At 33.2% G+C, this 12,791-nt stretch overlaps 1 protein-coding gene across 2 annotated transcripts in view; it reads right to left on the bottom strand.

Moving 5' to 3' along the window:
• LOC137619512 (uncharacterized) overlaps positions 1 to 12,791 on the bottom strand; it is an 82,152-nt gene that overhangs the window by 33,296 nt on the left and 36,065 nt on the right. For both annotated transcript variants that reach the window (XM_068349602.1, XM_068349603.1), the window contains exons 2-5: positions 8,494 to 9,363; positions 6,682 to 6,846; positions 2,510 to 2,645; positions 896 to 1,012 (exon numbers count right to left, since the gene is read on the bottom strand). In XM_068349602.1, coding sequence (XP_068205703.1) covers positions 896 to 1,012; positions 2,510 to 2,645; positions 6,682 to 6,846; positions 8,494 to 9,363 — 1,288 coding nt within the window. The remainder of the gene's footprint in view (positions 1 to 895; positions 1,013 to 2,509; positions 2,646 to 6,681; positions 6,847 to 8,493; positions 9,364 to 12,791) is intronic.

The raw sequence follows: 12,791 nt of genomic DNA, 5'->3' as shown, positions 1-12,791 counted from the left end.
TATTTCCAGTGCCCCCAGCTTCAATAGAAGGGATTAATAAAGATTATTACTTGAAACAAAGCTATTCCCAGTGCCCCCAGCTTCAATAGAAGAGATTGATAAAGATTATTACTTGAAACAAAGCTAATCCCAGTGCCCCCAGCTTCAATAGAAGAGATTAATAAAGATTATTACTTGAAACAAAGCTAATCCCAGTGCCCCCAGCTTCAATAGAAGAGATTAATAAAGATTATTACTTGAAACAAAGCTAATCCCAGTGCCCCCAGCTTCAATAGAAGAGATTAATAAAGATTATTACTTGAAACAAAGCTATTTCTATTTTCCTAGCTACAATTAAGAGATTAATAAAGATTACAACTTTTCAAAAAAAACTTAATTTCGCTGCCCCAGCTACACTGGAAGAGATTAATAAAGATTATTACTTTAAACAAAGCTATTTCTAGTGCCGTAGCTACACTTAGAGATTAATAAAGATTATAACTTCAAAAAAAAACTTATTTTCGTTGCCCCAGCTACACTGGAAGAGTTTAATAAAGATTATTACTTGAAACAAAGCTATTTCTATTTTCCTAGCTACAATAAAGAGATTAATAAAGATTACAACTTTTAAAAAAAAACTTAATTTCGTTGCTCCAGCTACACTGGAAGAGATTAATAAAGGTTATTACTTGAAACAAAGCTATTTACAGTGCGCTAGCTACACTACACTACACTTGAAACCAAGCTATTTCCAGTGCGCTAGCTACACTACACTACACTTGAAACAAAGCTATTTACAGTGCCATAGCTACACTAGGAGATTGATAAAGATTATTACATTAAACAAAGCTATTTCTATCGCCGTAGCTACACTTAGAGATTAATCATCAAAATTAATAAATCATGATCCACTAACTTGAGCAAGATGCTGCCTTTCCATGGTAGCTGTAAGAGGGGCAGGCGCGCTTCACTTCCGTCAAGGGTGGAGTCGAGGGCCAACATTGCCAACCATCCCACGTGGTTGGACAATAGCCTGATTTGAGAAAAAAAAAAAAAAAAATATATATATATATATATATATATATATATATATATATATATATATATATATATATATATATGTATATATATATATATATATATATATATATATGTGTGTGTGTGTGTGTGTGTGTATATATATATATATGTATATATATATATATATATATATATATATATATATATATATATATATATATGTATATATATATATATATATATATATATATATATATATATATATATATGTATATATATATATATATATGTATATATATATATATATATATACATCTATATATATACATATATACATCTATATATATGCATATATATATATATATAGATATATATATGTATGTATATATATATATATATGTATGTATATATATATATATATATATATATATATGTATGTATATATATATATATATATATATATATACATACATATATATATATATATATATATATATATATATATATATATATATACATGCATATATATATATATACATAATGTATATATATTGAAAAAGCAGAATGTTATAAGCCCAAGGGATCCAACAGGGAAAAATAGCTAACTGAGGAAAGGAAATAAACAAACCATATGAAAAGCAATGAACAATTAAAATGAAATATCTCAAGAAGCGTTAGAACATCAAAACAGACCTTTCATATATAAACTATAAAAAGGCTTATGTCAGCCTCTTCCACATTAAAAACATTTGCTGCCAGTTTGAACTTTTGAACTTCTACCGATTTAACTTCTCGATTAAGATCATTCCAAAACTTAGTTATTTTTCTAATCCTTTTAATTCCTAAAAATCCTTTTAATTCCTAAAAATCCTTTTAATTCCTCAATCCTTTTAATTCCTCAATCCTTTTAATTCCTCAAAATCCTTTTAATTCCTCAAAATCCGTTTAATTCCTAAAAATCCTTTTAATTCCTAAAAATCCTTTTAATTCCTAAAAATCCGTTGAATTCTTAAAAATCCTTTTAATTCCTAAAAATCCTTTTAATTCCCAAAAATCCTCTTAATTCCTAAAAATCCGTTTAATTCCGAAATATCCGTTTAATTCCTAAAAATCCTTTTATTTCCTAAAAATCCGTTTAATTCCTAAAAATCCGTTTAATTCCTAAAGATTCGTTTAATTCCTAAAAATCCTTTTAATAACCAAAAATCCTTTTAATTCCTAAAAATCCTTTAAATAACTAAAAATCCTTTTAATTCCTAAAAATCCTTTTAATTCCTAAAAAATCCTTTTAATTCCTAAAAAATCCTTTTAATTCCTAAAAATCCTTTTAATTCCTAAAAATCCGTTTAATTCCCAGAAATCCGTTTAGTTCCCAAAAATCCGTTTAGTTCCTAAAAATCCGTTTAACTCCTAAAAATCCTTTTAATTCCCAGAAATCCGTTTAATTCCCAAAAATCCGTTTAGTTCCTAAAAATCCGTTTAATTCCTAAAAATCCTTTTAACTCCTAACCTGAGGGCCACAGGGCCTGACGCATGTCTTCTTGACAGCACTCCTTTGCAGCCTGGCAGCAGCTCTGCCACTTCTGTCGCCCTTCGTCCCCGGCAAACGAATCCATTAGGGCCTCTGACTCGACGTTGGCCGCCACCTGTCCAGAATGCGTTTTGTAAGATAATTATTTGTGGCTTGACATATTTTGAGAGAACCAAATAAGATTTAAGATTATTATTATTATTATTATTATTATTAAGGAACTGGAGAATTACGACAACGCCAAACATTCTTAAATTTATTTCCATCCCCAACAAATAACAACGTTTCAAACATCTCTGTGTTCATAATCATGTTCCTGGGTAAAAGAAAGTAAAACAATAAAGAGCAAGCTGTACATAAATATTGTAAACCAATAAATAAATTCTAAGATAGAATGGGAAAAGGCACAATTAGGCATTTATAATATTAAAAAAGAAGGAAGATGCGGAAAACTTTTTGAATTACATGAATTCACAGCATCCAAAAATCAAATTTACCATAGAAAAAGAACAGGATAATCAAATCCCCTTTTTAGATATTTTAATAAAAAAATCAAATAACGGTATAGACACCAACATTTACAGAAAACCTTCTCACACAGGACTTGGAGTTAATTTTTTGAGTAGATGCTATGCCAATTTCAAGTTAAACACATTTAGCACAATGTTTTACCGAGCGTTTAGATTAACGTCATCTTTTGAAAATTTTCATAAGGAAATATGTTTCCTGGAGAAATTCTTCTCCAACAATGGTTTCCCATCCAAAATATTCCATTACAAACTCAGAACTTTCCTTAACAGTATATTTTGTACTAAACCAAAAAAATTTGGTCCAAAAAAGTTGAAATCTTCATCAAATTACCTTATTTTAATGATGAAACGAACAAATATATTAAAATCAGAATACATGAAATCCTGAGTAAATACCTACCACAAATTAAACCGAATTTAATATTCTATAATTACTCCAAAATAAAAAGTTTTGTTAATCATAAAGAAAAGCTGCAAAAGACCTTTGAATCAATGGTGGTTTACCTGTTTAACTGTCCAAATTGCCAATTAGCTTACATTGGCTCCTCGAAAAAATGCATTTTTTCTCGCTACCAAGATCACAAGGGAATTAGCAGCCGAACTGGCAGAGCCTTGTCCAAACCTTTACAGTCCAGCATACGAGACCATTGCGAAATGGATTGTAAGTGTTCATTCTCTTTGGACAATTTTTCAATAATATACAGAGGCTCATATGAAAATGAAATAAGAATAGCAGAGTCAATTTTTATAAAATCTAAAAAGCCACAACTTAATCAAGAAATTTCTAGTTTTCCTTTGAAGATTGCCTAATTGTGCCTTTTCCCATTCTATCTTAGAATTTATTTGTTTGTTTACAATATTTATGTACAGCTTGCTCTTTATTGTTTTACTTTCTTTTACCCAGGAACATGATTATGAACACAGAGATGTTTGAAACGTTGTTATCTGTTGGTGATGGAAATAAATTTAAGAATGTTTGGCATTGTCGTAATTCTCCAGTTCCTTATTAAACTGAGGTTCCATTCCACCCGCTCAGTATCGGATATTATTATTATTATTATTATTATTATTATTATTATTATTATTATTATTATTATTTAATTAATTGATTAATTGAGCTACAATCCGTGTTGGAAAAGCAGGATGCTATAAGCTCAAGGGCTCCAACAAGGAAAATAGGATTTAATAATATCGTTATCATTATCATTATCTATTATATATTATCTGTTATCTGTTATGTTATCTATTATCTATTATCTATCTATTATTTATTATCTGTTATCTATTATCTATTATCTGTTATCTGTTATCTATTATGTTATCTATTATCTATTATCTGTTATCTATTATCTATTATGTTATCTATTATCTGTTATATGTTATGTTATGGTATCTATTATCTGTTACCTGTTATCTATTATCTCTTATCTCTTATCTCTTATCTATTGTCTGTTATCTGTTATCTGTTGTCTGTTATTAAGAATATTCTCATAATTCTTATTATTTTTACCCCTTATACAGGAATCCTTGTTACCAAATTTGGTCTCACATCCTTGCGAAAACTTTCATACAAAAAGACAAATATCACAGATAGTCTTTAGAACTTCGTATATGCATTATTATATGTACAAAGATATTTGCTTGCAGGTTTTTTCACTCAAGTACAAAATAGTCGACTTTACTTTTTTTTAAATATAGCGATGGAAGTCAAAATCATCAGTCCCTTAAAGACTTAACATTTCAAATCCTCCTCTGCCTAAAAAGATAAATAAAATCCTCCCTTTTATGTAAAGTTATCATTTAAATCCTCTTCTACTTATCATTTAAATCCTCCTCTAATTACCATTAAAATCATCATATTTACCATTTAAATCCTCCTACTTACCATCTAAATCCTCCTACTTACCATATAAATCTTCCTATTTACCATTTAAATCCTCCTATTTACCATTTAAATCATCCTACTTACTATTTAAATCCTCCTATTTACCATTTAAATCCTCCTACTTTAGTACTTACCATTTAAATCCTCCTATTTACCATTTAAATCCTCCTATTTACCATTTAAATCCTCCTCCTTACCATTAAAATCCTCCTACTTTTCATTTAAATCCTCCTATTTACCATTTAAATCATCCTCTACACAAAAAGATAAAATAAAATTCCTGGTTTTTTATATAAAGTTATCATTTGAATCCTCCTCTACTTAAAATGTTATGCAAACTCCTGCCTTTTATATAAACTTATCAATTAAATCCCCCTCTACTTGAAAAAGATAAATTAAATCCTCCCCTGTCATTTAAATCCTCCCTTATCATTTAAATCCTCCTCTACTTAAAAAGTTATACAAACTCCTGCCTTTTATTTAAACTTATCAATTAAATCCCCCTCTACTTGAAAAAGATAAATTAAATCCTCCCCTATCATTTAAATCCTCCCTTATCATTTAAATCCTCCCTTATCATTTAAATCCTCCTCTACTTAAAAAGTTATACAAACTCCTGCCTTTTATTTAAACTTATCAATTAAATCCCCCTCTACTTGAAAAAGATAAATTAAATCCTCCCCTATCATTTAAATCCTCCCTTATCATTTAAATCCTCCCTTATCATTTAAATCCTCCCTTATTACTTGAATCCTCCTCTACTTAAAAAGTTATGCAAACTCCTGCCTTTTATTTAAACTTATCAATTAAATCCCCCTTTACTTGAAAAAGATAAATTAAATCCTCCCTTATCATTTAAATCCTCCCTTATCATTTGAATCCTCTTCTACTTAAAAAGTTATGCAAACTCCTGCCTTTTATTTAAACTTATCAATTAAATCCCTCTCTACTTGAAAAAGATAAATTAAATCCTCCCTTATCATTTAAATCCTCCATTATCATTCAAATCCTTCCTTATTTAAATCTTCCTCTACTTAAAAAGTTATGCAAACTCCTGCCTTTTGTATAAACTTATCAAATAAATCTCCCTCTACTTGAAAAAGATAAATTAAATCCTCCCTTATCATTTAAATCCTCCATTATCATTCTAATCCTCCCTTATCATTTAAATCTTCCTCTACTTAAAAAGTTATGCAAACTCCTGCCTTTTGTATAAACTTATCAAATAAATCTCCCTCTACTTGAAAAAGATAAATTAAATCCTCCCTTATCATTTAAATCCTCCATTATCATTCTAATCCTCCCTTATCATTTAAATCTTCCTCTACTTAAAAAGTTATGCAAACTCCTGCCTTTTGTATAAACTTATCAAATAAATCTCCCTCTACTTGAAAAAAGTTGAAAAGTTAAAAAGCTAAAGTTGCGGGTTTTAGGTCTCCCCTGAGACGATCTTCATCATCTCCTCGGGTGACCATGAGCCAGCTGGGACTATCAATAGCCCCCTCTAACCTCCCTCCCCCCCCACCCCGCCAGTCACCACCCTGGGGGGTACCCCAGGTAGAAGGTCTCACACTATTCGCGCCTTAGTAGGGACGTGAACTCGGGACCTTCGAAACAGAAGCCCGCGACGCTACCAACCTACCTATCCTCCCTTATCATTTAAATCCTCCATTATCATTTAATTCCTTCCTTATCATTTAATTCCTTCCTTATCACTTAAATCCTCCTCTACTTACCACATTCGAAACATTAGACGGATCAAAAAGCACCGAAATAGTGAAATTGTTGTACTGACGATAAGTTCTCTCCCATTTGAGGACGAAATGGTCGCGGTTCTGGATGTATCCATAACAGAGAGCGCACGTATCCAGAATGTATAGATCAGGAGGCAAAAATCTTTCCTAAAAGAGAAGAAATATTAAGAATTATTTGAGATCAACAGAGGTCAAATCTTTAATTAGTAGATTCATAATGTTTTTACCTTTTTTTATATATTTCTTTAAAAGAAAATAGGATTTTCCAGTTCAGAAGGGTTAAGCATTTTGAATCTGTCAAAACTGCAATGAGGGAATTATTATAAACCTTATTTTTCAAAAACTAGAATTAAAATTTACAACTAAACTTTATTTTTCAAAAACTAAAATTAAGATTTACAACAAAACTCAATTTTTCAAAAACTGAATTTTGCGTCGACTAAAGAATAGTTACACGAAGATTTCTACTGACAGAATAGTTAAAATTATATAATCATAAGAGCAATATATGAGGTATAATCATTCTCTGTTATTCTACACGCAAAAATTATTTTTGTATAGAAAAACTTGACACAAAATAAATTGCTTAATAATCAATCCAGACCAGAAAAGCTGTGAAATGATTGATAGGAGCGATAATTGAAATATTACACGATATTCTGAGACAGGATTTTAAGATCATAAATTTCTGAAACAGTTTAAAGTGTCTCTTAAGGTTTTGATTTATAAGATATGCAAATAGAGCTTAAAATACTATTAGAAAGCATACAAAAGAATCAAAATATATCTAATCCTCTTTCGCCGGCAGATACGTTTTGAGGATTATTCAGATTGAATGTTCAAATAACATTTTAATGGAATTGATTTATAATAAAAACTTGCTTTTTTTAAGATCCCTGAAATTTTACACACTCAATTTTTATTAATGAGGCGCATTTGCACTGACTCTCAGCGGTGCCCCTTTTAGCTCGGAAAGGTTTCCTGTTATCTGATTGGTTAGAATTATTTAGTACAACCAATCAGCGAGCAGTAAACTTTTCCGAGCTAGAAGGGCACCCCTGCGGATCACTGCAAATCGGCCTCACCAAAAAGAATTGCCTATAGGTCTTTTATTTTATTTGTCCATTGGACCTTCAAGAATTGATTACTGGTCAGACTATGGGGTCTTTTGATATTACTCTTAAATATTATTTTATCAAACTTTACATGAAGTCTATTTCACATTTTATGGCATTTGAGAAAATTGTAGAAGAATTTATCATATTGAAAATGCTTCTTGAAAAAAAAAAATCAAATCTATTTCCTTCATAAAAAAAGATGAAAGATTGCATGGTTTAAAGGCCACTCATGAATAGTAGAGGCAAGGAACAGTGACATTGCCCTAACAAGCAGGAGAATGCCCTAGAGACACCATATATACCAGTGCCCTAGACACTGACCATATATACATGTAATCAACGTCCAAGACCACTCTCTCCATCCATGCTAGGACCAGGGAGGGCCAGACAATGGATACTGATGACTCAGTAGGTAGACATAAAGGCTCCCCTAAACCTCCACTCTTTGCTCAAGAGGATAGTGAGGTTGCAGACACTTAAGGATTTATGTATATAATGTATCTTAAAATCAACATCTTTACGAAGTTATAAATTGCATATTCCTTCTCTGCTAATAAATAACTACATTGAATAAAAAGGATTCAATATACAATAATACACAGGCGAGAGAGAGAGTGAGAGTGAGTGTCCATACAAGTCTTAAAACTAACAAGCATCTAAAGAGTTCTAGACTTACCATAGACCGACAAAGACCACCGGAAGATATTAATCTTCTATCATATTTGTCATTGGATTCTTCTCCTTGATCGAAAACCGACGTCTCGTCCTCCTCATCAAATTCGACTGCCTTATCTTTGAGAGCTTCCATTTCTATTTCTCTCTCTCGTAATTTTCTGTAAGCCTTGGCGTACGCTTCTCTGGGAGACACTTGACTACTGAAGGATGCTGATTTGTGTCCGTTATCCGTCCGTCCTTCTCCTTCTATACGATTTCTCGTTAAGGAATCTATTTCCTTTTGTAATTTTCTGTAAGGCTCGGCGTATGCTTCTCTTGGAGACTCTTGGCCACTCAAGGATGCAAATTTGTGTCCGTTATCCATTCGTTCTTGTGTCTCCATACGATTTCTCGTTACAGAATCTATTTCCCTCTCTTGTAATTTTCTGTAAGCTTCTCTGTGAGATTCTTGGCCACTGAAGGATGCTAATTTCTCTCCGTTATCCGTCCGGACACGATTTCTCATAACGGAAGGTCTACCATCCGTCGTCCGCTCTTCTGGTTCCTCAGGGAAACTATGAACGGAATTTCTAACTTGATTGGATATGACCAAAGGCTCCTGAATATCAATCGGCTCCGGGTTTAATCCCAAAGCTTGTCCTGCTCTCTCAGGATGTGGAAAACGATGCCCATCAAAGGCATCATCGTCAGGAGCTCGATGCCTTTTCGTCGACCTGAGGCCGTGGATAAACAGGTGGCTCCTCCGATGACGAAGGCCGTCTTTGACTTCCTTCCTTGTAGCGTGTTCTCTGAAGCCGGGAAAATAGTATTCCTTGGCCAGTGATTTGTGTGTCTTGTTAGTCTCGTCAAAAGACCCGGATATACACATTGCCTGAAATAGGAAATTTGGGGTAAAATAAATTCTAGCGTAGTATTCTTTTAAGAGAAAAAAATAAAGTAAAATAAAATTGTAGAGAGAGAGAGAGAGAGAGAGAGAGAGAGAGAGAGAGAGAGGGGGGGTGGTGATTTCCTATAAAGATAGTTTATTGGATAATCACGTCTCTTTGTAGAGAGAAATATACAAGTATATAACGGCGTCGAATTCTCTTGAGAGAGAGAGAGAGAGAGAGAGAGAGAGAGAGAGAGAGAGAGAGAGAGAGAGAGAGAGAGAGAGAGAGAAATACTGATGTTTGAAAAATCCAAACCTTAAGACATAGTTAAAGTTAATCTTTGGAAATTATGTAATTACAAAATTAGGTTCAAATATTGCAATGACTTGAGCAATGTATTTAGTAAGAATTTTCAACGGCATATTACAAATCCTAATGAATTATTGTATCCTCATGAATAGCATTCTACGAAAAAATTTATTGTGAATGTTATATAGATGTGTATCTGTAAACTGTTTTCATGTAGATATATTACATTCAGAATGGATGTTCAGTTTCCGATATTGAACAGGCTGACATAAGCCTTTCTTTATAGTTTATATATGATATATCTGTTTTGATGTTAATGTTTTTAAAATGTATTCTTTTAAGTGTTCATTACTACTTCTATGGTTTTATTTCCTTTCCTCGCTGGGCTATTTTTCCCTGCTGGAGCCCTTTGGCTCATAGCATCTTGCTTTTCCAACTAGGGTTGTAGCTTAGCTAGTAATAATAATAACAATAATAATAATAATAATAATAATAATGATAATAACAATAATAATGATAATAATAATAATAATAATAATAATAATAATAATAATAATAATAATAAATGAATATAGAAATTTCAAAACTTACAAATTTATAGGTTCAGAGAAGCTGTTTGTAAGTTGAATTGTGTTAAATTTAGGCATAGGGTCACCTATTTCACATGCCTACGATCTTAAGCCGCAAAAGTGAACCAAGTCTCATTTCATATTGTAAATATCATCTTCTTTACTGCTTTCAATTATATGATATTGTTTTCTTACATTATTCCAGTATAAAATTTTAATACAATATCTAATATTTATGATTTTTGCTAAATTTGTATGTAGGTCGGGTGGATGGATGTAAGTCGGGTGGATGGATGTAAGTCGGGTGGATGGATGTAAGTCGGGTGGATGGATGTAAGTCGGGTGGGTGGATGTAAGTCGGGTTTTTGTTGGTGGAATGTTTCCATTTTTAGATCCTTCTGTAGTTGGCAAAGGTGATATCATCTCGAACTATTTTCCATCTCTGGCTAACCAAAACTCTCTGAAGCTAGATATGTTTCTAATGACATTTACTTATTCCAGTCTATGATTTGCATAATCTTAATAGTTATATTCCCAACCCAATGTTCTTGAAAAATCAAGTTTTCAAAATAATAGGAAAAAGATACATTTTTTTCCTTGGCATAAATATTCATACTCGACTTGCCATGATTTTAATAGATTTTATTATATAGTATCTCATCATGAAGTGCATAGAAATTGTGGATATTTAATTCAAAATAGAATTATTATGTAATTTAAAAAAATAAAATATAGAGAAGGTACAGTAAGTGATTTATCATGAAGCTTATCAAAATTGTGTATATTCAATACAATAGAGAATAATTATGTAATTTAAAAGAATAAAATATAGAGAAAGTACAGTATATGTCTTATCATGAAGCGTATCAAAATTATGTATATTCAATACAAGATAGAATTATTATGTAATTTAAAAGAATAAAAGATAAAGTACAGTACGTGTCTTAATCATGAAGCGTATCAAAATTGTGTATATTCAAGTCAAGATAGAATTATCATAAGATAAAAAAATTAAAAGTATAGAAAAAATACAGCATATATCTTATCATGCAGAGCATAGAAATTGTGGATATTTAATTCAAGATAGAATTATTAAGTAAGTAAAAAAATAAAAAATATAGAGAAAATGCAGCATGTATCTTATCATGACATGGGCTATTTATCCCTGTTGGAGCCCTTGGGCTTAAAGCATCTTGCTTTTCCAACTAGGGTTGTAATTTGGCTAGTAATAATAATAATAATAATAATAATAATAATAATAATAATAATAATAATAATAATAGTAATAGGTGGAGTTAAATACTATGGCTGCATCTGCCACTTCATCACCCGACCGAGACCTACCGACAAATGCCTGGAGATGGAATTACTCCTAGATTCTATCCTCAACCTCCAAGAACGTGGTGCCCTCTGGACGACTGACGCCCTTCAGCCGCTTCTGCTCGCCGAAGCCCTTACTGATAGGGGCAGGTACAGCAGCGGCATAGTCTCTAAGGAGATGAGAACTGCTGCTAAAGAGCTCAAGCGAGTTGCTGAGGTTACCGTCCGTCGGGCTGACAAGACAGCTGCCTTTGTACTCATCAACACCCACGAGTACCACGAGAAACTGGACGTTATCCTCGCCGACCTGACCAAATTTGAGCGCCTCACGAGCAACCCTGTTGAAGAAATTAAGAGGGAAGCAAATCGTACCATTGAGGCCATTAATGTTGCAACTAACGCCGTACACATACCCATGATTTTGGGGGATTATGGACCTGGTTACCTCTACGGCAATGTTAAAACCCACAAACAAGGCAACCCACTCCGACCTATCATCAGCCAATGCCCTACGCCTACATACCAGCTGGCCAAGAAACTGAACACGATTTTGACGCCATATGTCCCCGACCGCCACTGTGTGGCCGCCTCTGCCGAATTCCTAGAGAGGATCAAGGACGTCCGCGGCGAGGGGGTCATAGCATCGATGGACGTCGAATCTTTGTTCACTAATGTCCCTGTCGACGAAACCATCGACCTTATCGCCGATAGTGTCTACAGGGACGAGACGACTCCTGAATTAAATATCCCAGAGCAAGCCCTTCAGACCCTCCTTGCCATTTGCACTAAAAGGGCCCCCTTTACTACTCATCGTGGGCACTTGTACTTACAAAAGGATGGCGTGGCGATGGGCTCGCCCTTGGGCGTACTCTTTGCTAACTTCTACATGGGAGTAGTAGAGGAGAGGGTATTCTCCCAACTCGAGTGCCCCCTCATTTACTTCCGTTATATTGACGACACTTTCATCAAAGCTACTTCCACCGAAGCCATCGAGAATCTAACGAGGACCTTTGAGGACAACAGCGTCCTCCACTTCACCCTTGAGAACAGCGTTGACAACAGCCTCCCGTTCCTGGACGTCTTGATTTCTTCCACCAATGAGGGATTCCAGACCACTGTCTACACCAAGCCCACAAATCCCGGCATGTGTCTAAATGGCGAAAGTGAATGTCCTGCCCGCTACAGGGCCTCGACCATCAAGGCCTTTGTACGCAGGGCCTTGTCTCACTGCT

This window comes from Palaemon carinicauda, chromosome 26 (assembly GCF_036898095.1).
Source record: "Palaemon carinicauda isolate YSFRI2023 chromosome 26, ASM3689809v2, whole genome shotgun sequence".
Taxonomy (NCBI): Eukaryota; Metazoa; Arthropoda; class Malacostraca; order Decapoda; family Palaemonidae; genus Palaemon; species Palaemon carinicauda.
This window is presented reverse-complemented; position numbering and strand designations above follow the sequence as displayed.